General features: G+C 38.4%; 1 protein-coding gene and 1 long non-coding RNA gene across 2 annotated transcripts; both read right to left on the bottom strand.

Moving 5' to 3' along the window:
• Window positions 1-1,390: 1,390 nt before the first annotated feature.
• On the bottom strand, window positions 1,391-4,301 carry LOC147846869 (uncharacterized). The gene is made up of 2 exons (XM_087236532.1): window positions 2,327-4,301; window positions 1,391-2,263 (listed from the first exon to the last, which is right to left on the bottom strand). Exons 1-2 carry the CDS (start codon window positions 4,211-4,213, stop codon window positions 1,547-1,549), a joined length of 2,604 nt encoding a protein of 867 aa, XP_087092658.1. The 5' UTR covers window positions 4,214-4,301; the 3' UTR covers window positions 1,391-1,546.
• Window positions 4,302-8,993: 4,692 nt separating this feature from the next.
• LOC147846868 (uncharacterized) lies at window positions 8,994-13,216 on the bottom strand. Its single transcript, XR_015476649.1, has 3 exons — window positions 12,703-13,216; window positions 10,876-11,962; window positions 8,994-9,945 (listed from the first exon to the last, which is right to left on the bottom strand). It is a non-coding gene; the product is annotated as an uncharacterized LOC147846868 (long non-coding RNA).
• Window positions 13,217-26,092: the final 12,876 nt, after the last annotated feature.

Genomic DNA, 26,092 nt, shown 5'->3' with positions numbered 1-26,092 from the left:
CAAAAAGAATGATGCATTTTAGTAGCTGGATCTGGTTTTATCACATTCTGAATTGAATGTTGAAAATGAGCTTTACTCAGCCAGCAGAGGTCAAAACAAGCAGTAATGCAAACTCAGTCATAGACATAGATTTTCACTTGCAACTTGCTTTAACATATTTAACAGTGCATGAAATGTTGTCTAAAACAAAAAGAAAATGCTTTTTAGTGGCTGGATCTGGTTTTATCACATTCTGAATTGAACGTTGAAAATGAGCTTTTCAGAGCCAGCAGAGGTCAAAATAAGCAGTAATGCAAACTCAGTCATAGACATAGATTTTCACTTGCAACTTGCTTTAACATGTTTAACAGTGCATGAAATGTTGTCTAAAACAAAAAGAATGATGCATTTTAGTAGCTGGATCTGGTTTTAAACATTCTGCATTGGACGTTGAAAATGAGCTTTACTCAGCCAGCAGAGGTCAAAATAAGCAGTAATGCAAACTCAGTCAGAGACATAGATTTTCACTTGCAACTTGCTTTAACTTGTTTAACAGTGCATGAAATGTTGTCTAAAACAAAAAGAATGATGCATTTTTCTGGCTGGATCTGGTTTTATCACATTCTGAATTGAACGTTGAAAATTAGCTTCTCAGAGCCAGCAGAGGTCAAAATAAGCAGTAATGCAAACTCAGTCAGAGACATAGATTTTCACTTGCAACTTTCTTAAACATGTTTAACAGTGCATGAAATGTTGTCTAAAACAAAAAGAATGATGCATTTTAGTAGCTGGATCTGGTTTTATCACATTCTGAATTGAACGTTGAAAATGAGCTTTACTCAGCCAGCAGAGGTCAAAATAAGCTGTAATGCAAACTCAGTCAGAGACATAGATTTTCACTTGCAACTTTCTTAAACATATTTAACAGTGCATGAAATGTTGTCTAAAACAAAAAGAAAATGCTTTTTAGTGGCTGGATCTGGTTTTATCACATTCTGAATTGAACGTTGAAAATGAGCTTTTCAGAGCCAGCAGAGGTCAAAATAAGCAGTAATGCAAACTCAGTCAGAGACATAGATTTTCACTTGCAACTTGCTTTAACATGTTTAACAGTGCATGAAATGTTGTCTAAAACAAAAAGAATGATGCATTTTTGTGGCTGGATCTGGTTTTATCACATTCTGAATTGGACGTTGAAAATGAGCTGTTCTCAGCCAGCAGAGGTCAAAATAAGCAGTAATGCAAATTCAGTCAGAGACATAGATTTTCACTTGCAACTTGCTTTAACATGTTTAACAGAGCATGAAATGTTGTCTAAAACAAAAAGAATGATGCATTTTAGTAGCTGGATCTGGTTTTATCACTGTAATAATGTTCGTTTCGTGGGAAGAAGAAGGCAGGGTCGGCGATATCAGGTAAGCACAATTTTTATTTATAATGTTCTGTGTATGTGTGTGCGTGTCGAGACTGAAGTTCGACAGGCTCTCCTCTCTCCCGGCTTCTCCTTCTCCTCCCCTTATGAAGGTGTCTCTCCGGCCCAATCACTAGAAAACACAGGTGTTAATAATTATTTATGATTAGACCACTGACCAGCCGCCGGTGTCTCCGCCTGCTCTCCCCCCTTTCTGGGTGTTCGATCACGCCTTCCCCACCACATACCCCCACCGCCCGTCTCAGGCCGGGCAGCCGTCCGGCCTGCAGCTCCCCCCCCTCCCCCCGCCCGGGAGAGGAAGTCCGCTACAACCATCTGCGCGCCCGGCCTGTGGATCACTTTGAATTTGAAAGGCTGTAAAGCGAGATACCAACGGGTGATCCGCGCGTTGGTATCCTTCATGCGGTGGAGCCACTGGAGGGGGGCATGATCCGAACAGAGGACGAACTCCTTGCCCAAGAGATAATAGCGGAGAGTGAGGACGGCCCACCTGATCGCCAAACACTCTTTTTCTATGGTGCTGTACTTCGCCTCCCTGTTAGATATTTTGCGGCTAATGTACAGCACCGGCCGTTCCTCACCCTCCACCTCCTGGGCGAGCACCGCCCCCAAACCCCGATCGGACGCATCCGTCTGTAAAATAAAGGGGAGAGCAAAATTAGGAGCATGTAATAGCGGCCCCCCGCAAAGTGCAGCTTTAACTTTGGTGAAGGCCTGTTGACACTGCTCCGTCCACTGGACGGTATCTGGTTCCCCCTTTTTAGTGAGATCGGTTAAGGGACTGACGAGGGCCGAATATTCAGGGACAAATCGTCTATAATATCCCGCCAGCCCCAAAAACTGTCTCACCTCCTTTTTGGTCTTGGGCCTCGGGCAGGTTGCAATAGCTGCGGTTTTATCAATTTGTGGCCGCACCTGCCCATGACCCAAGTGGAAGCCCAGATACCTTACCTCCACTCGCCCAATTGCACACTTCCTCGGGTTGGCCGTGAGTCCTGCCCGTCTCAGCGCTGATAATACTGCCCGCAGGTGCTGCATATGCCGCTGCCAGTCATTACTGAAGATAATGATATCATCCAAATACGCAGCGGCATATGCTGAGTGGCGGGCAAGTATTTTGTCCATCAGGCGCTGAAACGTCGCCGGAGCCCCGAACAGCCCGAATGGAAGTGTCACGAATTGGTGTAATCCAAACGGCGTTGTGAAGGCAGTTTTTTCTCGGGATATTGGAGAAAGGGGAATTTGCCAATACCCTTTCGTTAAATCCAATGTCGAATAAAAGCGAGCAGCGCCTAACCGGTCGAGCAACTCGTCAATCCGCGGCATTGGATACGCATCAAATTTTGATACGGCATTTAATTTACGATAATCTACACAGAACCGGACCGTGCCGTCTGTCTTAGGAACTAAGACGATCGGGCTCGCCCAGTCGCTGTGTGATTCTTCTACTACCCCCATCTCTAGCATTTTCCCCAATTCTTCCTGAACCACTTTTTTTTTGTGTTCAGGCAGACGGTACGGGCGGGTTCTAACGACCACGCCTGGCTCGGTCTCGATGTGGTGCTGAATCATATTAGTGCGACCGGGCAGGGGTGAGAACACGTCTTTAAATTCATTTTGTAGGAGCTGGACGTCAGCGAGCTGGGCGAGCGAGAGATGATCACCCCCGGCGACCAGAGCACTCGACCGATTACAGTCTACGCACTCCGGTCCCAGGTCATCCTCGCCTGTAATCACCGTTGCTAACGCCACGTCCTCCGGCTCCCTCCATAGTTTTAATAAATTAATATGATAAATTTGACGTGCCCCACTCCTGTCTGTTCGTACCACCTCATAATCGAGATCGTTCACTCGCCGTGTGACCTCAAATGGCCCTTGCCACTTGGCGAGTAATTTAGAGCTAGAAGAAGGCAGCAGTACAAGCACTTTATCTCCCGGTGAAAATGTTCGTAGTTTAGTGCCCTTATCATAACGCCGGCGTTGTTCATTCTGAGCCTTGAGCAAATTCTCCATGGATAGCCGCCCCAGTGCATGGAGTTTTGCTCGCAGGTCCAGAATGTACTGAATTTCATTTTTGCTGTTAGAAGGCTCGTCCTCCCAAGCCTCTCTGACGACATCCAACACCCCTCGGGGCTGTCTGCCGTAGAGGAGCTCGAATGGGGAAAACCCAGTAGAGGCTTGGGGAACCTCCCGCACGGCGAACAACAAGGGCTCTAACCATTTATCCCAATTTTTCGCGTCTTCGTGAACGAATTTACGAATCATTGCTTTAAGTGTGCGATTAAACCGTTCCACCAGTCCGTCTGTTTGTGGGTGATAGACGCTAGTCCGAATCGATTTAATGCCCAATAATTCGTATAATTCGCGCAAAGTGCGTGACATAAACGCGGTGCCTTGGTCGGTGAGGATTTCCTTGGGAATCCCCACCCGGGAGATGAAGCGGAAGAGAGCCTCCGCAACACTCTTAGCGGAGATGTTGCGGAGAGCTACAGCTTCCGGATACCGGGTTGCATAATCCACTAGGACTAATGCAAAACGGTGTCCGCGTGCGGATCGCTCTAATGGCCCGATGAGATCCATACCAATTCTTTCGAAGGGGATCTCCATTAATGGTAACGGGCGCAATGGCGCTTTTGGGGTGGCCGGCGGATTTACCAGCTGACATTCAGGACACGCAGCGCACCATCTGCTGACGTCTCCGTGAATGCCCGGCCAAAAGAAACGGGCCATGAGGCGATTTAGTGTGGCCGCTTGACCTAAATGTCCGGCCATAGGGTTAGCATGAGCCGCCTGGAAAAGCATTTCCCGACGGCTTTTAGGAACCAATAATTGGGTGGTATCTTCTTTTGATTGAGTGTCTTGGGTCACTCGATACACCCTGTCTTTAATGATCGCAAAATAGGAATAGTTGAGTGGTCGCTCAGGCTGGAGGACATGCCCATCGATCACTTTTACCTGCTCGATGGCATTTCTCAGAGTGTCATCACGCGACTGCTCCAGAGGGAAGTCCTTACAGCGGGAAATTCCCAGGCCTCCCTCTGAGTCAGAGCGCGATGACGTCACCGGGGATTCCCCCAGCTGAGCGATCCGCCCCCTAGCCGTCGATCCTTTCCTCCAAGAGGCACCCGCTGTCAAAACCCCTAATAGTTTATTAAAATCTGGCCAATTTGTTCCCAAAATCAGCGGATGCTTGAGGTGCGGGTTAACCGCTACCTCTACGCTATGTTTTTGACCCCGAAATTGGATCTCTACGGCCGCTAGCGGGTAGTGAATTTCATCACCGTGCACACACCTCACCCTAACCGTGCGGCTTTTATCCAATGCCGTGTCTTGCATCAGGCATGGGTGGATAGAGGTTTGGTTACACCCTGAATCCACCAAGGCCTGATATTTATCCCCCTTTATACTCACCGGTATCTGATATAGCCCATTGCGACCGGGGGCGACAGCCGGGGCGTCGGGTACGCGGATCAAAGCCCCCACCTCCATCGCGGAGCAATTCTCGGGGCTATGATCCACGCCCCCGCACCGCCAACACGTCGGCCCAGACCTCACCACTGCACCCCCGGGGCCAGTTGGTCCAACCGATTGAGCCGGAGAGAAACCTGTTGTGGCTGGAGAAACCGCTAGAGGGCGTGCTTCCCCACCCCTTTCCGGATATCCCCCCCACCGAGGCATCGAGCGAGAGGTATCCGCCCCAGAGCCCCGCTTCCTCGGCGCTGGCACAGGAGGTCCCTGCTGTCTGGGTCTGGGAGAGGGGAGAGAAAGAGAAGAAGAAAGAGAGAGAGAGGAGAGAGAGGTTGTATCGCCGACCCTGGACCTCGCTACCAGGTGGTCCTCCGCCAACTGGATGGCCGTCTCAAGATCGGTGGGTCGGTGGCACTGGACCCACTCCGATGTTCGGGAGGGGAGGCGGGCGATGAATTGCTCCAGCACCACTGAGTCCACCACCTGGTCGATGTTCTGGCCATCCGGGATCAGCCATCTGCGGCAGGCGTCGCGGAGCTGCTGGGCGAACACGAAGGGCCCGTTGGAGAATGGCTCGCTTCAGGTGAGCATAGTCCAGGAGATTCTGGGCCGGTAGCTGCTGCGCCGCGATCTGGGCTTCGCCTGACAGCAGCGGGATGACTCTCACCGGCCACTCGGCCCGTGGCCAGCCACACGCCTCCGCCATTTTCTCAAAGAGGTCCAGAAATACCTCCGGGTCGTCCTGAGGCCCCATTTTCTGAAGGGAGATGGGAGGGTGGGCGGCAGATGTCGACGCGGGCCGGATCCCCTGGTCCAGCAGTCTCCGGACGAGCTCGCGGTCCTCGCGCTGGGCCTCCACCAAAGCACGGAACCGCTGGTCCTGGTCCGCCCGGATCTCCACCAGCGCCTCATGTTGTTCGCGATGGAGGACCGCGAGCGCCTGGATCAATTCCGCGATTGGAGTAGCTGACGGAGTGGTCATCTTGGCAGCGAAGTCTCCTCTTCTTCCCGGGTTTCGGCACCACTGTAATAATGTTCGTTTCGTGGGAAGAAGAAGGCAGGGTCGGCGATATCAGGTAAGCACAATTTTTATTTATAATGTTCTGTGTATGTGTGTGCGTGTCGAGACTGAAGTTCGACAGGCTCTCCTCTCTCCCGGCTTCTCCTTCTCCTCCCCTTATGAAGGTGTCTCTCCGGCCCAATCACTAGAAAACACAGGTGTTAATAATTATTTATGATTAGACCACTGACCAGCCGCCGGTGTCTCCGCCTGCTCTCCCCCCTTTCTGGGTGTTCGATCACGCCTTCCCCACCACAATCACATTCTGTATTGGACGTTGAAAATGAGCTTTACTCAGCCAGCAGAGGTCAAAATAAGCAGTAATGCAAACTCAGTCAGAGACATAAATTTTCACTTGCAACTTTCTTAAACATATTTAACAGTGCATGAAATGTTGTCTAAAACAAAAAGAAAATGCTTTTTAGTGGCTGGATCTGGTTTTATCACATTCTGAATTGAACGTTGAAAATGAGCTTTTCAGAGCCAGCAGAGGTCAAAATAAGCAGTAATGCAAACTCAGTCAGAGACATAGATTTTCACTTGCAACTTGCTTTAACATGTTTAACAGTGCATGAAATGTTGTCTAAAACAAAAAGAATGATGCATTTTAGTGGCTGGATCTGGTTTTATCACATTCTGAATTGAACGTTGAAAATGAGCTGTTCTCAGCCAGCAGAGGTCAAAATAAGCAGTAATGCAAACTCAGTCAGAGACATAGATTTTCACTTGCAACTTGCTTTAACATGTTTAACAGTGCATGAAATGTTGTCTAAAACAAAAAGAATGATGCATTTTAGTAGCTGGATCTGGTTTTATCACATTCTGCATTGGACGTTGAAAATTAGCTTTACTCAGCCAGCAGAGGTCAAAACAAGCAGTAATGCAAACTCAGTCAGAGACATAGATTTTCACTTGCAACTTGCTTTAACATGTTTAACAGTGCATGAAATGTTGTCTAAAACAAAAAGAATATTGTATTATAATAGCTGGATCTGGTTTTATCACATTCTGTATTGGACGTTGAAAATGAGCTTTACTCAGCCAGCAGAGGTCAAAATAAGCAGTAATGCAAACTCAGTCATAGACAAAGATTTTCACTTGCAACTTGCTTTAACATGTTTAACAGTGCATGAAATGTTGTCTAAAACAAAAAGAATGATGTATTTTAGTAGCTGGATCTGGTTTTATCACATTCTGTATTGGACGTTGAAAATGAGCTTTACTCAGCCAGCAGAGGTCAAAATAAGAAGTAATGCAAACTCAGTCAGAGACATAGATTTTCACTTGCAACTTTCTTAAACATATTTAACAGTGCATGAAATGTTGTCTAAAAAAAAAGAAAATGCTTTTTAGTGGCTGGATCTGGTTTTATCACATTCTGAATTGAACGTTGAAAATGAGCTTTTCAGAGCCAGCAGAGGTCAAAATAAGCAGTAATGCAAACTCAGTCAGAGACATAGATTTTCACTTGCAACTTGCTTTAACTTGTTTAACAGTGCATGAAATGTTGTCTAAAACAAAAAGAATGATGCAATTTTGTGGCTGGATCTGGTTTTATCACATTCTGAATTGAACGTTGAAAATGAGCTTTTCAGAGCCAGCAGAGGTCAAAATAAGCAGTAATGCAAACTCAGTCAGAGACATAGATTTTCACTTGCAACTTGCTTTAACATGTTTAACAGTGCATGAAATGTTGTCTAAAACAAAAAGAATGATGCATTTTAGTAGCTGGATCTGGTTTTATCACATTCTGCATTGGACGTTGAAAATGAGCTTTACTCAGCCAGCAGAGGTCAAAACAAGCAGTAATGCAAACTCAGTCAGAGACATAGATTTTCACTTGCAACTTGCTTTAACATGTTTAACAGTGCATGAAATATTGTCTAAAACAAAAAGAATATTGTATTATAATAGCTGGATCTGGTTTTATCACATTCTGTATTGGACGTTGAAAATGAGCTTTACTCAGCCAGCAGAGGTCAAAATAAGCAGTAATGCAAACTCAGTCATAGACATAGATTTTCACTTGCAACATGCTTTAACATGTTTAACAGTGCATGAAATGTTGTCTAAAACAAAAAGAATGATGTATTTTAGTAGCTGGATCTGGTTTTATCACATTCTGTATTGGACGTTGAAAATGAGCTTTACTCAGCCAGCAGAGGTCAAAATAAGAAGTAATGCAAACTCAGTTAGAGACATAGATTTTCACTTGCAACTTTCTTAAACATATTTAACAGTGCATGAAATGTTGTCTAAAAAAAAAAGAAAATGCTTTTTAGTGGCTGGATCTGGTTTTATCACATTCTGAATTGAACGTTGAAAATGAGCTTTTCAGAGCCAGCAGAGGTCAAAATAAGCAGTAATGCAAACTCAGTCAGAGACATATATTTTCACTTGCAACTTGCTTTAACATGTTTAACTGCATGAAATGTTGTCTAAAACAAAAAGAATGATGCATTTTTGTAGCTGGATCTGGTTTTATCACATTCTGAATTGAACGTTGAAAATGAGCTGTTCTCAGCCAGCAGAGGTCAAAATAAGCAGTAATGCAAACTCAGTCAGAGACATAGCTTTTTACTTGCAACTTGCTTTAACATATTTAACAGTGCATGAAATGTTATCTAAAACAAAAAGAAAATGCATTTTAGTGGCTGGATCTGGTTTTATCACATTCTGAATTGAACGTTGAAAATGAGCTTTTCAGAGCCAGCAGAGGTCAAAATAAGCAGTAATGCAAACTCAGTCAGAGACATAGATTTTCACTTGCAACTTGCTTTAACATGTTTAACAGTGCATGAAATGTTGTCTAAAACAAAAAGAATGATGTATTTTAGTAGCTGGATCTGGTTTTATCACATTCTGTATTGGACGTTGAAAATGAGCTTTACTCAGCCAGCAGAGGTCAAAATAAGCAGTAATGCAAACTCAGTCAGAGACATAGATTTTCACTTGCAACTTGCTTTAACATGTTTAACAGTGCATGAAATGTTGTCTAAAACAAAAAGAATGATGCATTTTAGTAGCTGGATCTGGTTTTATCACATTCTGAATTGGACGTTGAAAATGAGCTTTACTCAGCCAGCAGAGGTCAAAATAAGCAGTAATGCAAACTCAGTCAGAGACATAGATTTTCACTTGCAACTTTCTTAAACATATTTAACAGTGCATGAAATGTTGTCTAAAACAAAAAGAAAATGCTTTTTAGTGGCTGGATCTGGTTTTATCACATTCTGAATTGAACGTTGAAAATGAGCTTTTCAGAGCCAGCAGAGGTCAAAATAAGCAGTAATGCAAACTCAGTCAGAGACATAGATTTTCACTTGCAACTTGCTTTATTTAACATGTTTAACAGTGCATGAAATGTTGTCTAAAACAAAAAGAATAATGTATTTTAATAGCTGGATCTGGTTTTGTCACATTCTGTATTGGACGTTGAAAATGAGCTTTACTCAGCCAGCAGAGGTCAAAATAAGCAGTAATGCAAACTCAGTCATAGACATAGATTTTCACTTGCAACTTGCTTTAACATGTTTAACAGTGCATGAAATGTTGTCTAAAACACAAAGAATGATGTATTTTAGTAGCTGGATCTGGTTTTATCACATTCTGTATTGGACGTTGAAAATGAGCTTTACTCAGCCAGCAGAGGTCAAAATAAGAAGTAATGCAAACTCAGTCAGAGACATAGATTTTCACTTGCAACTTTCTTAAACATATTTAACAGTGCATGAAATGTTGTCTAAAACAAAAAGAAAATGCTTTTTAGTGGCTGGATCTGGTTTTATCACATTCTGAATTGAACGTTGAAAATGAGCTTTTCAGAGCCAGCAGAGGTCAAAATAAGCAGTAATGCAAACTCAGTCAGAGACATATATTTTCACTTGCAACTTGCTTTAACATGTTTAACTGCATGAAATGTTGTCTAAAACAAAAAGAATGATGCATTTTTGTAGCTGGATCTGGTTTTATCACATTCTGAATTGAACGTTGAAAATGAGCTGTTCTCAGCCAGCAGAGGTCAAAATAAGCAGTAATGCAAACTCAGTCAGAGACATAGATTTTTACTTGCAACTTGCTTTAACATGTTTAACAGTGCATGAAATGTTGTCTAAAACAAAAAGAATGATGCATTTTAGTTGCTGGATCTGGTTTTATCACATTCTGCATTGGACATTGAAAATGAGCTTTACTCAGCCAGCAGAGGTCAAAACAAGCAGTAATGCAAACTCAGTCAGAGACATAGATTTTCACTTGCAACTTTCTTAAACATATTTAACAGTGCATGAAATGTTATCTAAAACAAAAAGAAAATGCTTTTTAGTGGCTGGATCTGGTTTTATCACATTCTGAATTGAAGGTTGAAAATGAGCTTTTCAGAGCCAGCAGAGGTCAAAATAAGCAGTAATGCAAACTCAGTCAGAGACATAGATTTTCACTTGCAACTTGCTTTAACTTGTTTAACAGTGCATGAAATGTTGTCTAAAACAAAAAGAATGATGCATTTTTGTGGCTGGATCTGGTTTTATCACATTCTGAATTGAACGTTGAAAATGAGCTGTTCTCAGCCAGCAGAGGTCAAAATAAGCAGTAATGCAAACTCAGTCAGAGACATAGATTTTCACTTGCAACTTGCTTTAACATGTTTAACAGTGCATGAAATGTTGTCTAAAACAAAAAGAATGATGCATTTTAGTGGCTGGATCTGGTTTTATCACATTCTGAATTGAACGTTGAAAATGAGCTTTTCAGAGCCAGCAGAGGTCAAAATAAGCAGTAATGCAAACTCAGTCAGAGACATAGATTTTCACTTGCAACTTGCTTTAACATGTTTAACAGTGCATGAAATGTTGTCTAAAACAAAAAGAATGATGTATTTTAGTAGCTGGATCTGGTTTTATCACATTCTGTATTGGACGTTGAAAATGAGCTTTACTCAGCCAGCAGAGGTCAAAATAAGCAGTAATGCAAACTCAGTCAGAGACATAGATTTTCACTTGCAACTTGCTTTAACATGTTTAACAGTGCATGAAATGTTGTCTAAAACAAAAAGAATGATGCATTTTAGTAGCTGGATCTGGTTTTATCACATTCTGTATTGAACGTTGAAAATGAGCTTTACTCAGCCAGCAGAGGTCAAAATAAGCAGTAATGCAAACTCAGTCAGAGACATAGATTTTCACTTGCAACTTTCTTAAACATATTTAACAGTGCATGAAATGTTGTCTAAAACAAAAAGAAAATGCTTTTTAGTGGCTGGATCTGGTTTTATCACATTCTAAATTGAACGTTGAAAATGAGCTTTTCAGAGCCAGCAGAGGTCAAAATAAGCAGTAATGCAAACTCAGTCAGAGACATAGATTTTCACTTGCAACTTGCTTTATTTAACATGTTTAACAGTGCATGAAATGTTGTCTAAAACAAAAAGAATAATGTATTTTAATAGCTGGATCTGGTTTTGTCACATTCTGTATTGGACGTTGAAAATGAGCTTTACTCAGCCAGCAGAGGTCAAAATAAGCAGTAATGCAAACTCAGTCATAGACATAGATTTTCACTTGCAACTTGCTTTAACATGTTTAACAGTGCATGAAATGTTGTCTAAAACACAAAGAATGATGTATTTTAGTAGCTGGATCTGGTTTTATCACATTCTGTATTGGACGTTGAAAATGAGCTTTACTCAGCCAGCAGAGGTCAAAATAAGAAGTAATGCAAACTCAGTCAGAGACATAGATTTTCACTTGCAACTTTCTTAAACATATTTAACAGTGCATGAAATGTTGTCTAAAACAAAAAGAAAATGCTTTTTAGTGGCTGGATCTGGTTTTATCACATTCTGAATTGAACGTTGAAAATGAGCTTTTCAGAGCCAGCAGAGGTCAAAATAAGCAGTAATGCAAACTCAGTCAGAGACATATATTTTCACTTGCAACTTGCTTTAACATGTTTAACTGCATGAAATGTTGTCTAAAACAAAAAGAATGATGCATTTTTGTAGCTGGATCTGGTTTTATCACATTCTGAATTGAACGTTGAAAATGAGCTGTTCTCAGCCAGCAGAGGTCAAAATAAGCAGTAATGCAAACTCAGTCAGAGACATAGATTTTCACTTGCAACTTGCTTTAACATGTTTAACAGTGCATGAAATGTTGTCTAAAACAAAAAGAATGATGCATTTTAGTGGCTGGATCTGGTTTTATCACATTCTGAATTGAACGTTGAAAATGAGCTTTTCAGAGCCAGCAGAGGTCAAAATAAGCAGTAATGCAAACTCAGTCAGAGACATAGATTTTCACTTGCAACTTGCTTTAACATGTTTAACAGTGCATGAAATGTTGTCTAAAACAAAAAGAATGATGTATTTTAGTAGCTGGATCTGGTTTTATCACATTCTGTATTGGACGTTGAAAATGAGCTTTACTCAGCCAGCAGAGGTCAAAATAAGCAGTAATGCAAACTCAGTCAGAGACATAGATTTTCACTTGCAACTTGCTTTAACATGTTTAACAGTGCATGGAATGTTGTCTAAAACAAAAAGAATGATGCATTTTAGTAGCTGGATCTGGTTTTATCACATTCTGTATTGGACGTTGAAAATGAGCTTTACTCAGCCAGCAGAGGTCAAAATAAGCAGTAATGCAAACTCAGTCAGAGACATAGATTTTCACTTGCAACTTTCTTAAACATATTTAACAGTGCATGAAATGTTGTCTAAAACAAAAAGAAAATGCTTTTTAGTAGCTGGATCTGGTTTTATCACATTCTGAATTGAACGTTGAAACTGAGCTTTTCAGAGCCAGCAGAGGTCAAAATAAGCAGTAATGCAAACTCAGTCAGAGACATAGATTTTCACTTGCAACTTGCTTTATTTAACATGTTTAACAGTGCATGAAATGTTGTCTAAAACAAAAAGAATAATGTATTTTAATAGCTGGATCTGGTTTTGTCACATTCTGTATTGGACGTTGAAAATGAGCTTTACTCAGCCAGCAGAGGTCAAAATAAGCAGTAATGCAAACTCAGTCATAGACATAGATTTTCACTTGCAACTTGCTTTAACATGTTTAACAGTGCATGAAATGTTGTCTAAAACACAAAGAATGATGTATTTTAGTAGCTGGATCTGGTTTTATCACATTCTGTATTGGACGTTGAAAATGAGCTTTACTCAGCCAGCAGAGGTCAAAATAAGAAGTAATGCAAACTCAGTCAGAGACATAGATTTTCACTTGCAACTTTCTTAAACATATTTAACAGTGCATGAAATGTTGTCTAAAACAAAAAGAAAATGCTTTTTAGTGGCTGGATCTGGTTTTATCACATTCTGAATTGAACGCTGAAAATGAGCTTTTCAGAGCCAGCAGAGGTCAAAATAAGCAGTAATGCAAACTCAGTCAGAGACATATATTTTCACTTGCAACTTGCTTTAACATGTTTAACTGCATGAAATGTTGTCTAAAACAAAAAGAATGATGCATTTTTGTAGCTGGATCTGGTTTTATCACATTCTGAATTGAACGTTGAAAATGAGCTGTTCTCAGCCAGCAGAGGTCAAAATAAGCAGTAATGCAAACTCAGTCAGAGACATAGATTTTTACTTGCAACTTGCTTTAACATGTTTAACAGTGCATGAAATGTTGTCTAAAACAAAAAGAATGATGCATTTTAGTAGCTGTATCTAGTTTTATCACATTCTGCATTGGACGTTGAAAATGAGCTTTACTCAGCCAGCAGAGGTCAAAATAAGCAGTAATGCAAACTCAGTCAGAGACATAGATTTTCACTTGCAACTTTCTTAAACATATTTAACAGTGCATGAAATGTTGTCTAAAACAAAAAGAAAATGCTTTTTAGTGGCTGGATCTGGTTTTATCACATTCTGAATTGAACGTTGAAAATGAGCGTTTCAGAGCCAGCAGAGGTCAAAATAAGCAGTAATGCAAACTCAGTCAGAGACATAGATTTTCACTTGCAACTTGCTTTAACTTGTTTAACAGTGCATGAAATATTGTCTAAAACAAAAAGAATGATGCAGTTTTGTGGCTGGATCTGGTTTTATCACATTCTGAATTGAACGTTGAAAATGAGCTGTGCTCAGCCAGCAGAGGTCAAAATAAGCAGTAATGCAAACTCAGTCAGAGACATAGATTTTCACTTGCAACTTGCTTTAACATGTTTAACAGTGCAGGAAATGTTGTCTAAAACAAAAAGAATGATGCATTTTAGTGGCTGGATCTGGTTTTATCACATTCTGCATTGGACGTTAAAAATGAGCTTTACTCAGCCAGCAGAGGTCAAAACAAGCAGTAATGCAAACTCAGTCAGAGACATAGATTTTCACTTGCAACTTGCTTTAACATGTTTAACAGTGCATGAAATGTTGTCTAAAACAAAAAGAATGATGCATTTTAGTGGCTGGATCTGGTTTTATCACATTCTGAATTAAACGTTGAAAATGAGCTTTTCAGAGCCAGCAGAGGTCAAAATAAGCAGTAATGCAAACTCAGTCATAGACATAGATTTTCACTTGCAACTTGCTTTAACATGTTTAACAGTGCATGAAATGTTGTCTAAAACACAAAGAATGATGTATTTTAGTAGCTGGATCTGGTTTTATCACATTCTGTATTGGACGTTGAAAATGAGCTTTACTCAGCCAGCAGAGGTCAAAATAAGCAGTAATGCAAACTCAGTCATAGACATAGATTTTCACTTGCAACTTGCTTTAACATGTTTAACAGTGCATGAAATGTTGTCTAAAACACAAAGAATGATGTATTTTAGTAGCTGGATCTGGTTTTATCACATTCTGTATTGGACGTTGAAAATGAGCTTTACTCAGCCAGCAGAGGTCAAAATAAGAAGTAATGCAAACTCAGTCAGAGACATAGATTTTCACTTGCAACTTTCTTAAACATATTTAACAGTGCATGAAATGTTGTCTAAAACAAAAAGAAAATGCTTTTTAGTGGCTGGATCTGGTTTTATCACATTCTGAATTGAACGTTGAAAATGAGCTTTTCAGAGCCAGCAGTGGTCAAAATAAGCAGTAATGCAAACTCAGTCAGAGACATATATTTTCACTTGCAACTTGCTTTAACATGTTTAACTGCATGAAATGTTGTCTAAAACAAAAAGAATGATGCATTTTTGTAGCTGGATCTGGTTTTATCACATTCTGAATTGAACGTTGAAAATGAGCTGTTCTCAGCCAGCAGAGGTCAAAATAAGCAGTAATGCAAACTCAGTCAGAGACATAGATTTTTACTTGCAACTTGCTTTAACATGTTTAACAGTGCATGAAATGTTGTCTAAAACAAAAAGAATGATGCATTTTAGTTGCTGGATCTGGTTTTATCACATTCTGCATTGGACATTGAAAATGAGCTTTACTCAGCCAGCAGAGGTCAAAACAAGCAGTAATGCAAACTCAGTCAGAGACATAGATTTTCACTTGCAACTTTCTTAAACATATTTAACAGTGCATGAAATGTTATCTAAAACAAAAAGAAAATGCTTTTTAGTGGCTGGATCTGGTTTTATCACATTCTGAATTGAACGTTGAAAATGAGCTTTTCAGAGCCAGCAGAGGTCAAAATAAGCAGTAATGCAAACTCAGTCAGAGACATAGATTTTCACTTGCAACTTGCTTTAACTTGTTTAACAGTGTATGAAATGTTGTCTAAAACAAAAAGAATGATGCATTTTTGTGGCTGGATCTGGTTTTATCACATTCTGAATTGAACGTTGAAAATGAGCTGTTCTCAGCCAGCAGAGGTCAAAATAAGCAGTAATGCAAACTCAGTCAGAGACATAGATTTTCACTTGCAACTTGCTGTAACATGTTTAACAGTGCATGAAATGTTGTCTAAAACAAAAAGAATGATGCATTTTAGTGGCTGGATCTGGTTTTATCACATTCTGAATTGAACGTTGAAAATGAGCTTTTCAGAGCCAGCAGAGGTCAAAATAAGCAGTAATGCAAACTCAGTCAGAGACATAGATTTTCACTTGCAACTTGCTTTAACATGTTTAACAGTGCATGAAATGTTGTCTAAAACAAAAAGAATGATGTATTTTAGTAGCTGGATCTGGTTTTATCACATTCTGTATTGGACGTTGAAAATGAACTTTACTCAGCCAGCAGAGGTCAAAATAAGCAGTAATGCAAACTCAGTCAGAGACATAGATTTTCACTTGCAACTTTCTTAAACATATTTAACCGTGCATGAAATGTTGTCTAAAACAAAAAGAAAATGCTTTTTAGTAGCTGGATCTGGTTTTATCACATTCTGAATTGAACGTTGAAAATGAGCTTTTCAGAGCCAGCAGAGGTCAAAATAAGCAGTAATGCAAACTCAGTCAGAGACATAGATTTTCACTTGCAACTTGCTTTATTTAACATGTTTAACAGTGCATGAAATGTTGTCTAAAACAAAAAGAATAATGTATTTTAATAGCTGGATCTGGTTTTGTCACATTCTGTATTGGACGTTGAAAATGAGCTTTACTCAGCCAGCAGAGGTCAAAATAAACAGTAATGCAAACTCAGTCATAGACATAGATTTTCACTTGCAACTTGCTTTAACATGTTTAACAGTGCATGAAATGTTGTCTAAAACACAAAGAATGATGTATTTTAGTAGCTGGATCTGGTTTTATCACATTCTGTATTGGACGTTGAAAATGAGCTTTACTCAGCCAGCAGAGGTCAAAATAAGAAGTAATGCAAACTCAGTCAGAGACATAGATTTTCACTTGCAACTTTCTTAAACATATTTAACAGTGCATGAAATGTTGTCTAAAACAAAAAGAAAATGCTTTTTAGTGGCTGGATCTGGTTTTATCACATTCTGAATTGAACGTTGAAAATGAGCTGTTCTCAGCCAGCAGAGGTCAAAATAAGCAGTAATGCAAACTCAGTCATAGACATAGATTTTCACTTGCAACTTGCTTTAACATGTTTAACAGTGCATGAAATGTTGTCTAAAACAAAAAGAATGATGCATTTTAGTTGCTGGATCTGGTTTTATCACATTCTGCATTGGACATTGAAAATGAGCTTTACTCAGCCAGCAGAGGTCAAAACAAGCAGTAATGCAAACTCAGTCAGAGACATAGATTTTCACTTGCAACTTTCTTAAACATATTTAACAGTGCATGAAATGTTATCTAAAACAAAAAGAAAATGCTTTTTAGTGGCTGGATCTGGTTTTATCACATTCTGAATTGAACGTTGAAAATGAGCTTTTCAGAGCCAGCAGAGGTCAAAATAAGCAGTAATGCAAACTCAGTCAGAGACATAGATTTTCACTTGCAACTTGCTTTAACTTGTTTAACAGTGTATGAAATGTTGTCTAAAACAAAAAGAATGATGCATTTTTGTGGCTGGATCTGGTTTTATCACATTCTGAATTGAACGTTGAAAATGAGCTGTTCTCAGCCAGCAGAGGTCAAAATAAGCAGTAATGCAAACTCAGTCAGAGACATAGATTTTCACTTGCAACTTGCTGTAACATGTTTAACAGTGCATGAAATGTTGTCTAAAACAAAAAGAATGATGCATTTTAGTGGCTGGATCTGGTTTTATCACATTCTGAATTGAACGTTGAAAATGAGCTTTTCAGAGCCAGCAGAGGTCAAAATAAGCAGTAATGCAAACTCAGTCAGAGACATAGATTTTCACTTGCAACTTGCTTTAACATGTTTAACAGTGCATGAAATGTTGTCTAAAACAAAAAGAATGATGTATTTTAGTAGCTGGATCTGGTTTTATCACATTCTGTATTGGACGTTGAAAATGAACTTTACTCAGCCAGCAGAGGTCAAAATAAGCAGTAATGCAAACTCAGTCAGAGACATAGATTTTCACTTGCAACTTTCTTAAACATATTTAACCGTGCATGAAATGTTGTCTAAAACAAAAAGAAAATGCTTTTTAGTAGCTGGATCTGGTTTTATCACATTCTGAATTGAACGTTGAAAATGAGCTTTTCAGAGCCAGCAGAGGTCAAAATAAGCAGTAATGCAAACTCAGTCAGAGACATAGATTTTCACTTGCAACTTGCTTTATTTAACATGTTTAACAGTGCATGAAATGTTGTCTAAAACAAAAAGAATAATGTATTTTAATAGCTGGATCTGGTTTTGTCACATTCTGTATTGGACGTTGAAAATGAGCTTTACTCAGCCAGCAGAGGTCAAAATAAACAGTAATGCAAACTCAGTCATAGACATAGATTTTCACTTGCAACTTGCTTTAACATGTTTAACAGTGCATGAAATGTTGTCTAAAACACAAAGAATGATGTATTTTAGTAGCTGGATCTGGTTTTATCACATTCTGTATTGGACGTTGAAAATGAGCTTTACTCAGCCAGCAGAGGTCAAAATAAGCAGTAATGCAAACTCAGTCATAGACATAGATTTTCACTTGCAACTTGCTTTAACTTGTTTAACAGTGCATGAAATGTTGTCTAAAACAAAAAGAATGATGCATTTTAGTGGCTGGATCTGGTTTTATCACATTCTGCATTGTACGTTGAAAATGAGCTGTGCTCAGCCAGCAGAGGTCAAAACAAGTTGTAATGCAAACTCAGTCAGAGACATAGATTTTCACTTGCAACTTGCTTTAACATGTTTAACAGTGCATGAAATGTTGTCTAAAACAAAAAGAATGATGCATTTTAGTGGCTGGATCTGGTTTTATCACATTCTAAATTGAACGTTGAAAATGAGCTTTTCAGAGCCAGCAGAGGTCAAAATAAGCAGTAATGCAAACTCAGTAATAGACATAGATTTTTACTTGCAACTTGCTTTAACATGTTTAACAGTGCATGAAATGTTGTCTAAAACAAAAAGAATGATGTATTTTAGTAGCTGGATCTGGTTTTATCACATTCTGTATTGGACGTTGAAAATGAGCTTTACTCAGCCAGTAGAGCTCAAAATAAGCAGTATTGCAAACTCAGTCATAGACATAGAATTTCACTTGCAACTTGCTTTAACATGTTTAACAGTGCATGAAATGTTGTCTAAAACAAAAAGAATGATGCATTTTAGTAGCTGGATCTGGTTTTATCACATTCTGTATTGGACGTTGAAAATGAGCTTTACTCAGCCAGCAGAGGTCAAAATAAGCAGTAATGCAAACTCAGTCAGAGACATAGATTTTCACTTGCAACTTGCTTTAACATGTTTAACAGTGCATGAAATGTTGTCTAAAACAAAAAGAATGATGCATTTTAGTAGCTGGATCTGAATTTATCACATTCTGCATTGGACGTTGAAAATGAGCTTTACTCAGCCATAAGAGCTCAAAATAAGAAGTAATGCAAACTCAGTCAGAGACATAGATTTTTACTTGCAACTTTCTTAAACATGTTTAACAGTGCATGAAATGTTGTCTAAAACAAAAAGAAAATGCTTTTTAGTGGCTGGATCTGGTTTTATCACATTCTGAATTGAACGTTGAAAATGAGCTTTTCAGAGCCAGCAGAGGTCAAAATAAGCAGTAATGCAAACTCAGTCATAGACATAGATTTTCACTTGCAACTTGCTTTAACATGTTTAACAGTGCATGAAATGTTGTCTAAAACAAAAAGAATGATGTATTTTAGTAGCTGGATCTGGTTTTATCACATTCTGCATTGGACGTTGAAAATGAGCTTTACTCAGCCAGTAGAGCTCAAAAGAAGCAGTAATGCAAACTCAGTCATAGACATAGATTTTCACTTGAAACTTGCTTTAACATGTTTAACAGTGCATAAAATGTTGTCTAAAACAAAAAGAATGATGCATTATAGTGTCTGGATCTCGTTTTATCACATTCTGAATTGAACGTTGAAAATGAGCTTTTCAGAGCCAGCAGAGGTCAAAATAAGCAGTAATGCAAACTCAGTCATAGACATAGATTTTCACTTGCAACTTGCTTTAACATGTTTAACAGTGCATGAAATGTTGTCTAAAACACAAAGAATTATGTATTTTAGTAGCTGGATCTGGTTTTATCTCATTCTGTATTGGACGTTGAAAATGAGCTTTACTCAGCCAGCAGAGGTCAAAATAAGCAGTAATGCAAACTCAGTCATAGACATAGATTTTCACTTGCAACTTGCTTTAACATGTTTAACAGTGCATGGAATGTTGTCTAAAACAAAAAGAATGATGCATTTTAGTAGCTGGATCTGAATTTATCACATTCTGCATTGGACGTTGAAAATGAGCTTTACTAAGCCAGTAGAGCTCAAAATAAGAAGTAATGCAAACTTAGTCAGAGACATAGATTTTCACTTGCAACTTTCTTAAACATATTTAACAGTGCATGAAATGTTGTCTAAAACAAAAAGAAAATGCTTTTTAGTGGCTGGATCTGGTTTTATCACATTCTGAATTGAACGTTGAAAATGAGCTTTTCAGAGCCAGCAGAGGTCAAAATAAGCAGTAATGCAAACTCAGTCAGAGACATAGATTTTCACTTGCGACTTGCTTTAACTTGTTTAACAGTGTATGAAATGTTGTCTAAAACAAAAAGAATGATGCATTTTTGTGGCTGGATCTGGTTTTATCACATTCTGAATTGAACGTTGAAAATGAGCTGTTCTCAGCCAGCAGAGGTCAAAATAAGCAGTAATGCAAACTCAGTCAGAGACATAGATTTTCACTTGCAACTTGCTGTAACATGTTTAACAGTGCATGAAATGTTGCCTAAAACAAAAAGAATGATGCATTTTAGTGGCTGGATCTGGTTTTATCACATTCTGAATTGAACGTTGAAAATGAGCTTTTCAGAGCCAGCAGAGGTCAAAATAAGCAGTAATGCAAACTCAGTCAGAGACATAGATTTTCACTTGCAACTTGCTGTAACATGTTTAACAGTGCATGAAATGTTGTCTAAAACAAAAAGAATGATGCATTTTAGTGGCTGGATCTGGTTTTATCACATTCTGAATTGAACGTTGAAAATGAGCTTTTCAGAGCCAGCAGAGGTCAAAATAAGCAGTAATGCAAACTCAGTCAGAGACATAGATTTTCACTTGCAACTTGCTTTAACATGTTTAACAGTGCATGAAATGTTGTCTAAAACAAAAAGAATGATGTATTTTAGTAGCTGGATCTGGTTTTATCACATTCTGTATTGGACGTTGAAAATGAACTTTACTCAGCCAGCAGAGGTCAAAATAAGCAGTAATGCAAACTCAGTCAGAGACATAGATTTTCACTTGCAACTTTCTTAAACATATTTAACCGTGCATGAAATGTTGTCTAAAACAAAAAGAAAATGCTTTTTAGTAGCTGGATCTGGTTTTATCACATTCTGAATTGAACGTTGAAAATGAGCTTTTCAGAGCCAGCAGAGGTCAAAATAAGCAGTAATGCAAACTCAGTCAGAGACATAGATTTTCACTTGCAACTTGTTTATTTAACATGTTTAACAGTGCATGAAATGTTGTCTAAAACAAAAAGAATAATGTATTTTAATAGCTGGATCTGGTTTTGTCACATTCTGTATTGGACGTTGAAAATGAGCTTTACTCAGCCAGCAGAGGTCAAAATAAACAGTAATGCAAACTCAGTCATAGACATAGATTTTCACTTGCAACTTGCTTTAACATGTTTAACAGTGCATGAAATGTTGTCTAAAACACAAAGAATGATGTATTTTAGTAGCTGGATCTGGTTTTATCACATTCTGTATTGGACGTTGAAAATGAGCTTTACTCAGCCAGCAGAGGTCAAAATAAGAAGTAATGCAAACTCAGTCAGAGACATAGATTTTCACTTGCAACTTTCTTAAACATATTTAACAGTGCATGAAATGTTGTCTAAAACAAAAAGAAAATGCTTTTTAGTGGCTGGATCTGGTTTTATCACATTCTGAATTGAACGTTGAAAATGAGCTTTTCAGAGCCAGCAGAGGTCAAAATAAGCAGTAATGCAAACTCAGTCATAGACATAGATTTTCACTTGCAACTTGCTTTAACATGTTTAACAGTGCATGAAATGTTGTCTAAAACACAAAGAATGATGTATTTTAGTAGCTGGATCTGGTTTTATCACATTCTGTATTGGACGTTGAAAATGAGCTTTACTCAGCCAGCAGAGGTCAAAATAAGCAGTAATGCAAACTCAGTCATAGACATAGATTTTCACTTGCAACTTGCTTTAACTTGTTTAACAGTGCATGAAATGTTGTCTAAAACAAAAAGAATGATGCATTTTAGTGGCTGGATCTGGTTTTATCACATTCTGCATTGTACGTTGAAAATGAGCTGTGCTCAGCCAGCAGAGGTCAAAACAAGTTGTAATGCAAACTCAGTCAGAGACATAGATTTTCACTTGCAACTTGCTTTAACATGTTTAACAGTGCATGAAATGTTGTCTAAAACAAAAAGAATGATGCATTTTAGTGGCTGGATCTGGTTTTATCACATTCTAAATTGAACGTTGAAAATGAGCTTTTCAGAGCCAGCAGAGGTCAAAATAAGCAGTAATGCAAACTCAGTAATAGACATAGATTTTTACTTGCAACTTGCTTTAACATGTTTAACAGTGCATGAAATGTTGTCTAAAACAAAAAGAATGATGTATTTTAGTAGCTGGATCTGGTTTTATCACATTCTGTATTGGACGTTGAAAATGAGCTTTACTCAGCCAGTAGAGCTCAAAATAAGCAGTATTGCAAACTCAGTCATAGACATAGAATTTCACTTGCAACTTGCTTTAACATGTTTAACAGTGCATGAAATGTTGTCTAAAACAAAAAGAATGATGCATTTTAGTAGCTGGATCTGGTTTTATCACATTCTGTATTGGACGTTGAAAATGAGCTTTACTCAGCCAGCAGAGGTCAAAATAAGCAGTAATGCAAACTCAGTCAGAGACATAGATTTTCACTTGCAACTTGCTTTAACATGTTTAACAGTGCATGAAATGTTGTCTAAAACAAAAAGAATGATGCATTTTAGTAGCTGGATCTGAATTTATCACATTCTGCATTGGACGTTGAAAATGAGCTTTACTCAGCCATAAGAGCTCAAAATAAGAAGTAATGCAAACTCAGTCAGAGACATAGATTTTTACTTGCAACTTTCTTAAACATGTTTAACAGTGCATGAAATGTTGTCTAAAACAAAAAGAAAATGCTTTTTAGTGGCTGGATCTGGTTTTATCACATTCTGAATTGAACGTTGAAAATGAGCTTTTCAGAGCCAGCAGAGGTCAAAATAAGCAGTAATGCAAACTCAGTCATAGACATAGATTTTCACTTGCAACTTGCTTTAACATGTTTAACAGTGCATGAAATGTTGTCTAAAACAAAAAGAATGATGTATTTTAGTAGCTGGATCTGGTTTTATCACATTCTGCATTGGACGTTGAAAATGAGCTTTACTCAGCCAGTAGAGCTCAAAAGAAGCAGTAATGCAAACTCAGTCATAGACATAGATTTTCACTTGAAACTTGCTTTAACATGTTTAACAGTGCATAAAATGTTGTCTAAAACAAAAAGAATGATGCATTATAGTGTCTGGATCTCGTTTTATCACATTCTGAATTGAACGTTGAAAATGAGCTTTTCAGAGCCAGCAGAGGTCAAAATAAGCAGTAATGCAAACTCAGTCATAGACATAGATTTTCACTTGCAACTTGCTTTAACATGTTTAACAGTGCATGAAATGTTGTCTAAAACACAAAGAATTATGTATTTTAGTAGCTGGATCTGGTTTTATCTCATTCTGTATTGGACGTTGAAAATGAGCTTTACTCAGCCAGCAGAGGTCAAAATAAGCAGTAATGCAAACTCAGTCATAGACATAGATTTTCACTTGCAACTTGCTTTAACATGTTTAACAGTGCATGGAATGTTGTCTAAAACAAAAAGAATGATGCATTTTAGTAGCTGGATCTGAATTTATCACATTCTGCATTGGACGTTGAAAATGAGCTTTACTAAGCCAGTAGAGCTCAAAATAAGAAGTAATGCAAACTTAGTCAGAGACATAGATTTTCACTTGCAACTTTCTTAAACATATTTAACAGTGCATGAAATGTTGTCTAAAACAAAAAGAAAATGCTTTTTAGTGGCTGGATCTGGTTTTATCACATTCTGAATTGAACGTTGAAAATGAGCTTTTCAGAGCCAGCAGAGGTCAAAATAAGCAGTAATGCAAACTCAGTCATAGACATAGATTTTCACTTGCAACTTGCTTTAACATGTTTAACTGCATGAAATGTTGTCTAAAACAAAAAGAATGATGCATTTTTGTAGCTGGATCTGGTTTTATCACATTCTGAATTGAACGTTGAAAATGAGCTGTTCTCAGCCAGCAGAGGTCAAAATAAGCAGTAATGCAAACTCAGTCATAGACATAGATTTTCACTTGCAACTTGCTTTAACATGTTTAACAGTGCATGAAATGTTGTCTAAAACAAAAAGAATGATGCATTTTAGTAGCTGGATCTGAATTTATCACATTTTGCATTGAACGTTGAAAATGAGCTTTACTCAGCCAGTAGAGCTCAAAATAAGAAGTAATGCAAACTCAGTCAGAGACATAGATTTTCACTGGCAACTTTCTTAAACATATTTAACAGTGCATGAAATGTTGTCTAAAACAAAAAGAAAATGCAATTTTGTGGCTGGATCTGGTTTTATCACATTCTGAATTGAACGTTGAAAATGAGCTGTTCTCAGCCAGCAGAGGTCAAAATAAGCAGTAATGCAAACTCAGTCAGAGACATAGATTTTCACTTGCAACTTGCTTTAACATGTTTAACAGTGCATGAAATGTTGTCTAAAACAAAAACAATGATGCACTTTTGTGGCTGGATCTGGTTTTATCACATTCTGCATTGGACGTTGAAAATGAGCTTTACTCAGCCAGCAGAGGTCAAAACAAGCAGTAATGCAAACTCAGTCATAGACATAGATTTTCACTTGCAACTTGCTTTAACATGTTTAACAGTGCATGAAATGTTGTCTAAAACACAAAGAATTATGTATTTTAGTAGCTGGATCTGGTTTTATCACATTTTGTATTAGACGTTGAAAATGAGCTTTACTCAGCCAGCAGAGGTCAAAACAAGCAGTAACGCAAACTCAGTCAGAGACATAGATTTTCACTTGCAACTTGCTTTAACATGTTTAACAGTGCATGAAATGTTGTCTAAAACAAAAAGAATGATGCATTTTAGTGGCTGGATCTGGTTTTATCACATTCCGAATTGAACGTTGAAAATGAGCTTTTCAGAGCCAGCAGAGGTCAAAATAAGCAGTGATGCAAACTCAGTCATAGACATAGATTTTCACTTGCAACTTGCTTTAACATGTTTAACAGTGCATGAAATGTTGTCTAAAACACAAAGAATGATGTATTTTAGTAGCTGGATCTAGTTTTATCACATTCTGTATTGGACGTTGAAAATGAGCTTTACTCAGCCAGCAGAGGTCAAAATAAGCAGTAATGCAAACTCAGTCATAGACATAGATTTTCACTTGCAACTTGCTTTAACATGTTTAACAGTGCATGAAATGTTGTCTAAAACAAAAAGAATGATGCAATTTAGTAGCTGGATCTGAATTTATCACATTCTGCATTGGACGTTGAAAATGAGCTTTACTCAGCCAGTAGAGCTCAAAATAAGAAGTAATGCAAACTCAGTCAGAGACATAGATTTTCACTTGCAACTTTCTTAAACATATTTAACAGTGCATGAAATGTTGTCTAAAACAAAAAGAAACTGCTTTTTAGTGGCTGGATCTGGTTTTATCACATTCTGAATTGAACGTTGAAAATGAGCTTTTCACAGCCAGCAGAGGTCAAAATAAGCAGTAATGCAAACTCAGTCATAGACATAGATTTTCACTTGCAACTTGCTTTAACATGTTTAACAGTGCATGAAATGTTGTCTAAAACAAAAAGAATGATGCATTTTAGTAGCTGGATCTGGTTTTATCACATTCTGCATTGGACGTTGAAAATGAGCTTTACTCAGCCAGCAGAGGTCAAAATAAGCAGTAATGCAAACTCAGTCAGAGACATAGATTTTCACTTGCAACTTTCTTAAACATATTTAACAGTGCATGAAATGTTGTCTAAAACAAAAAGAAAATGCTTTTTAGTGGCTGGATCTGGTTTTATCACATTCTG

Source organism: Danio rerio, chromosome 1, assembly GCF_052040795.2.
Source record: "Danio rerio strain M-AB ecotype USA chromosome 1, GRCz13ab, whole genome shotgun sequence".
Taxonomy (NCBI): Eukaryota; Metazoa; Chordata; class Actinopteri; order Cypriniformes; family Danionidae; genus Danio; species Danio rerio.
This window is presented reverse-complemented; position numbering and strand designations above follow the sequence as displayed.

What these genes read in the sequence shown, in the direction of transcription:
- LOC147846869 (XM_087236532.1), bottom strand. Translation starts at nt 4,213, where the DNA reads ATGCTTTTCCAGGCGGCTCATGCTAACCCTATGGCCGGACATTTAGGT. An exon ending in TCCACTTGGGTCATGGGCAG is followed by an intron (nt 2,264 to 2,326) that starts GTGCGGCCACAA and finishes AAGACCAAAAAG; the next exon opens with GAGGTGAGACAGTTTTTGGG.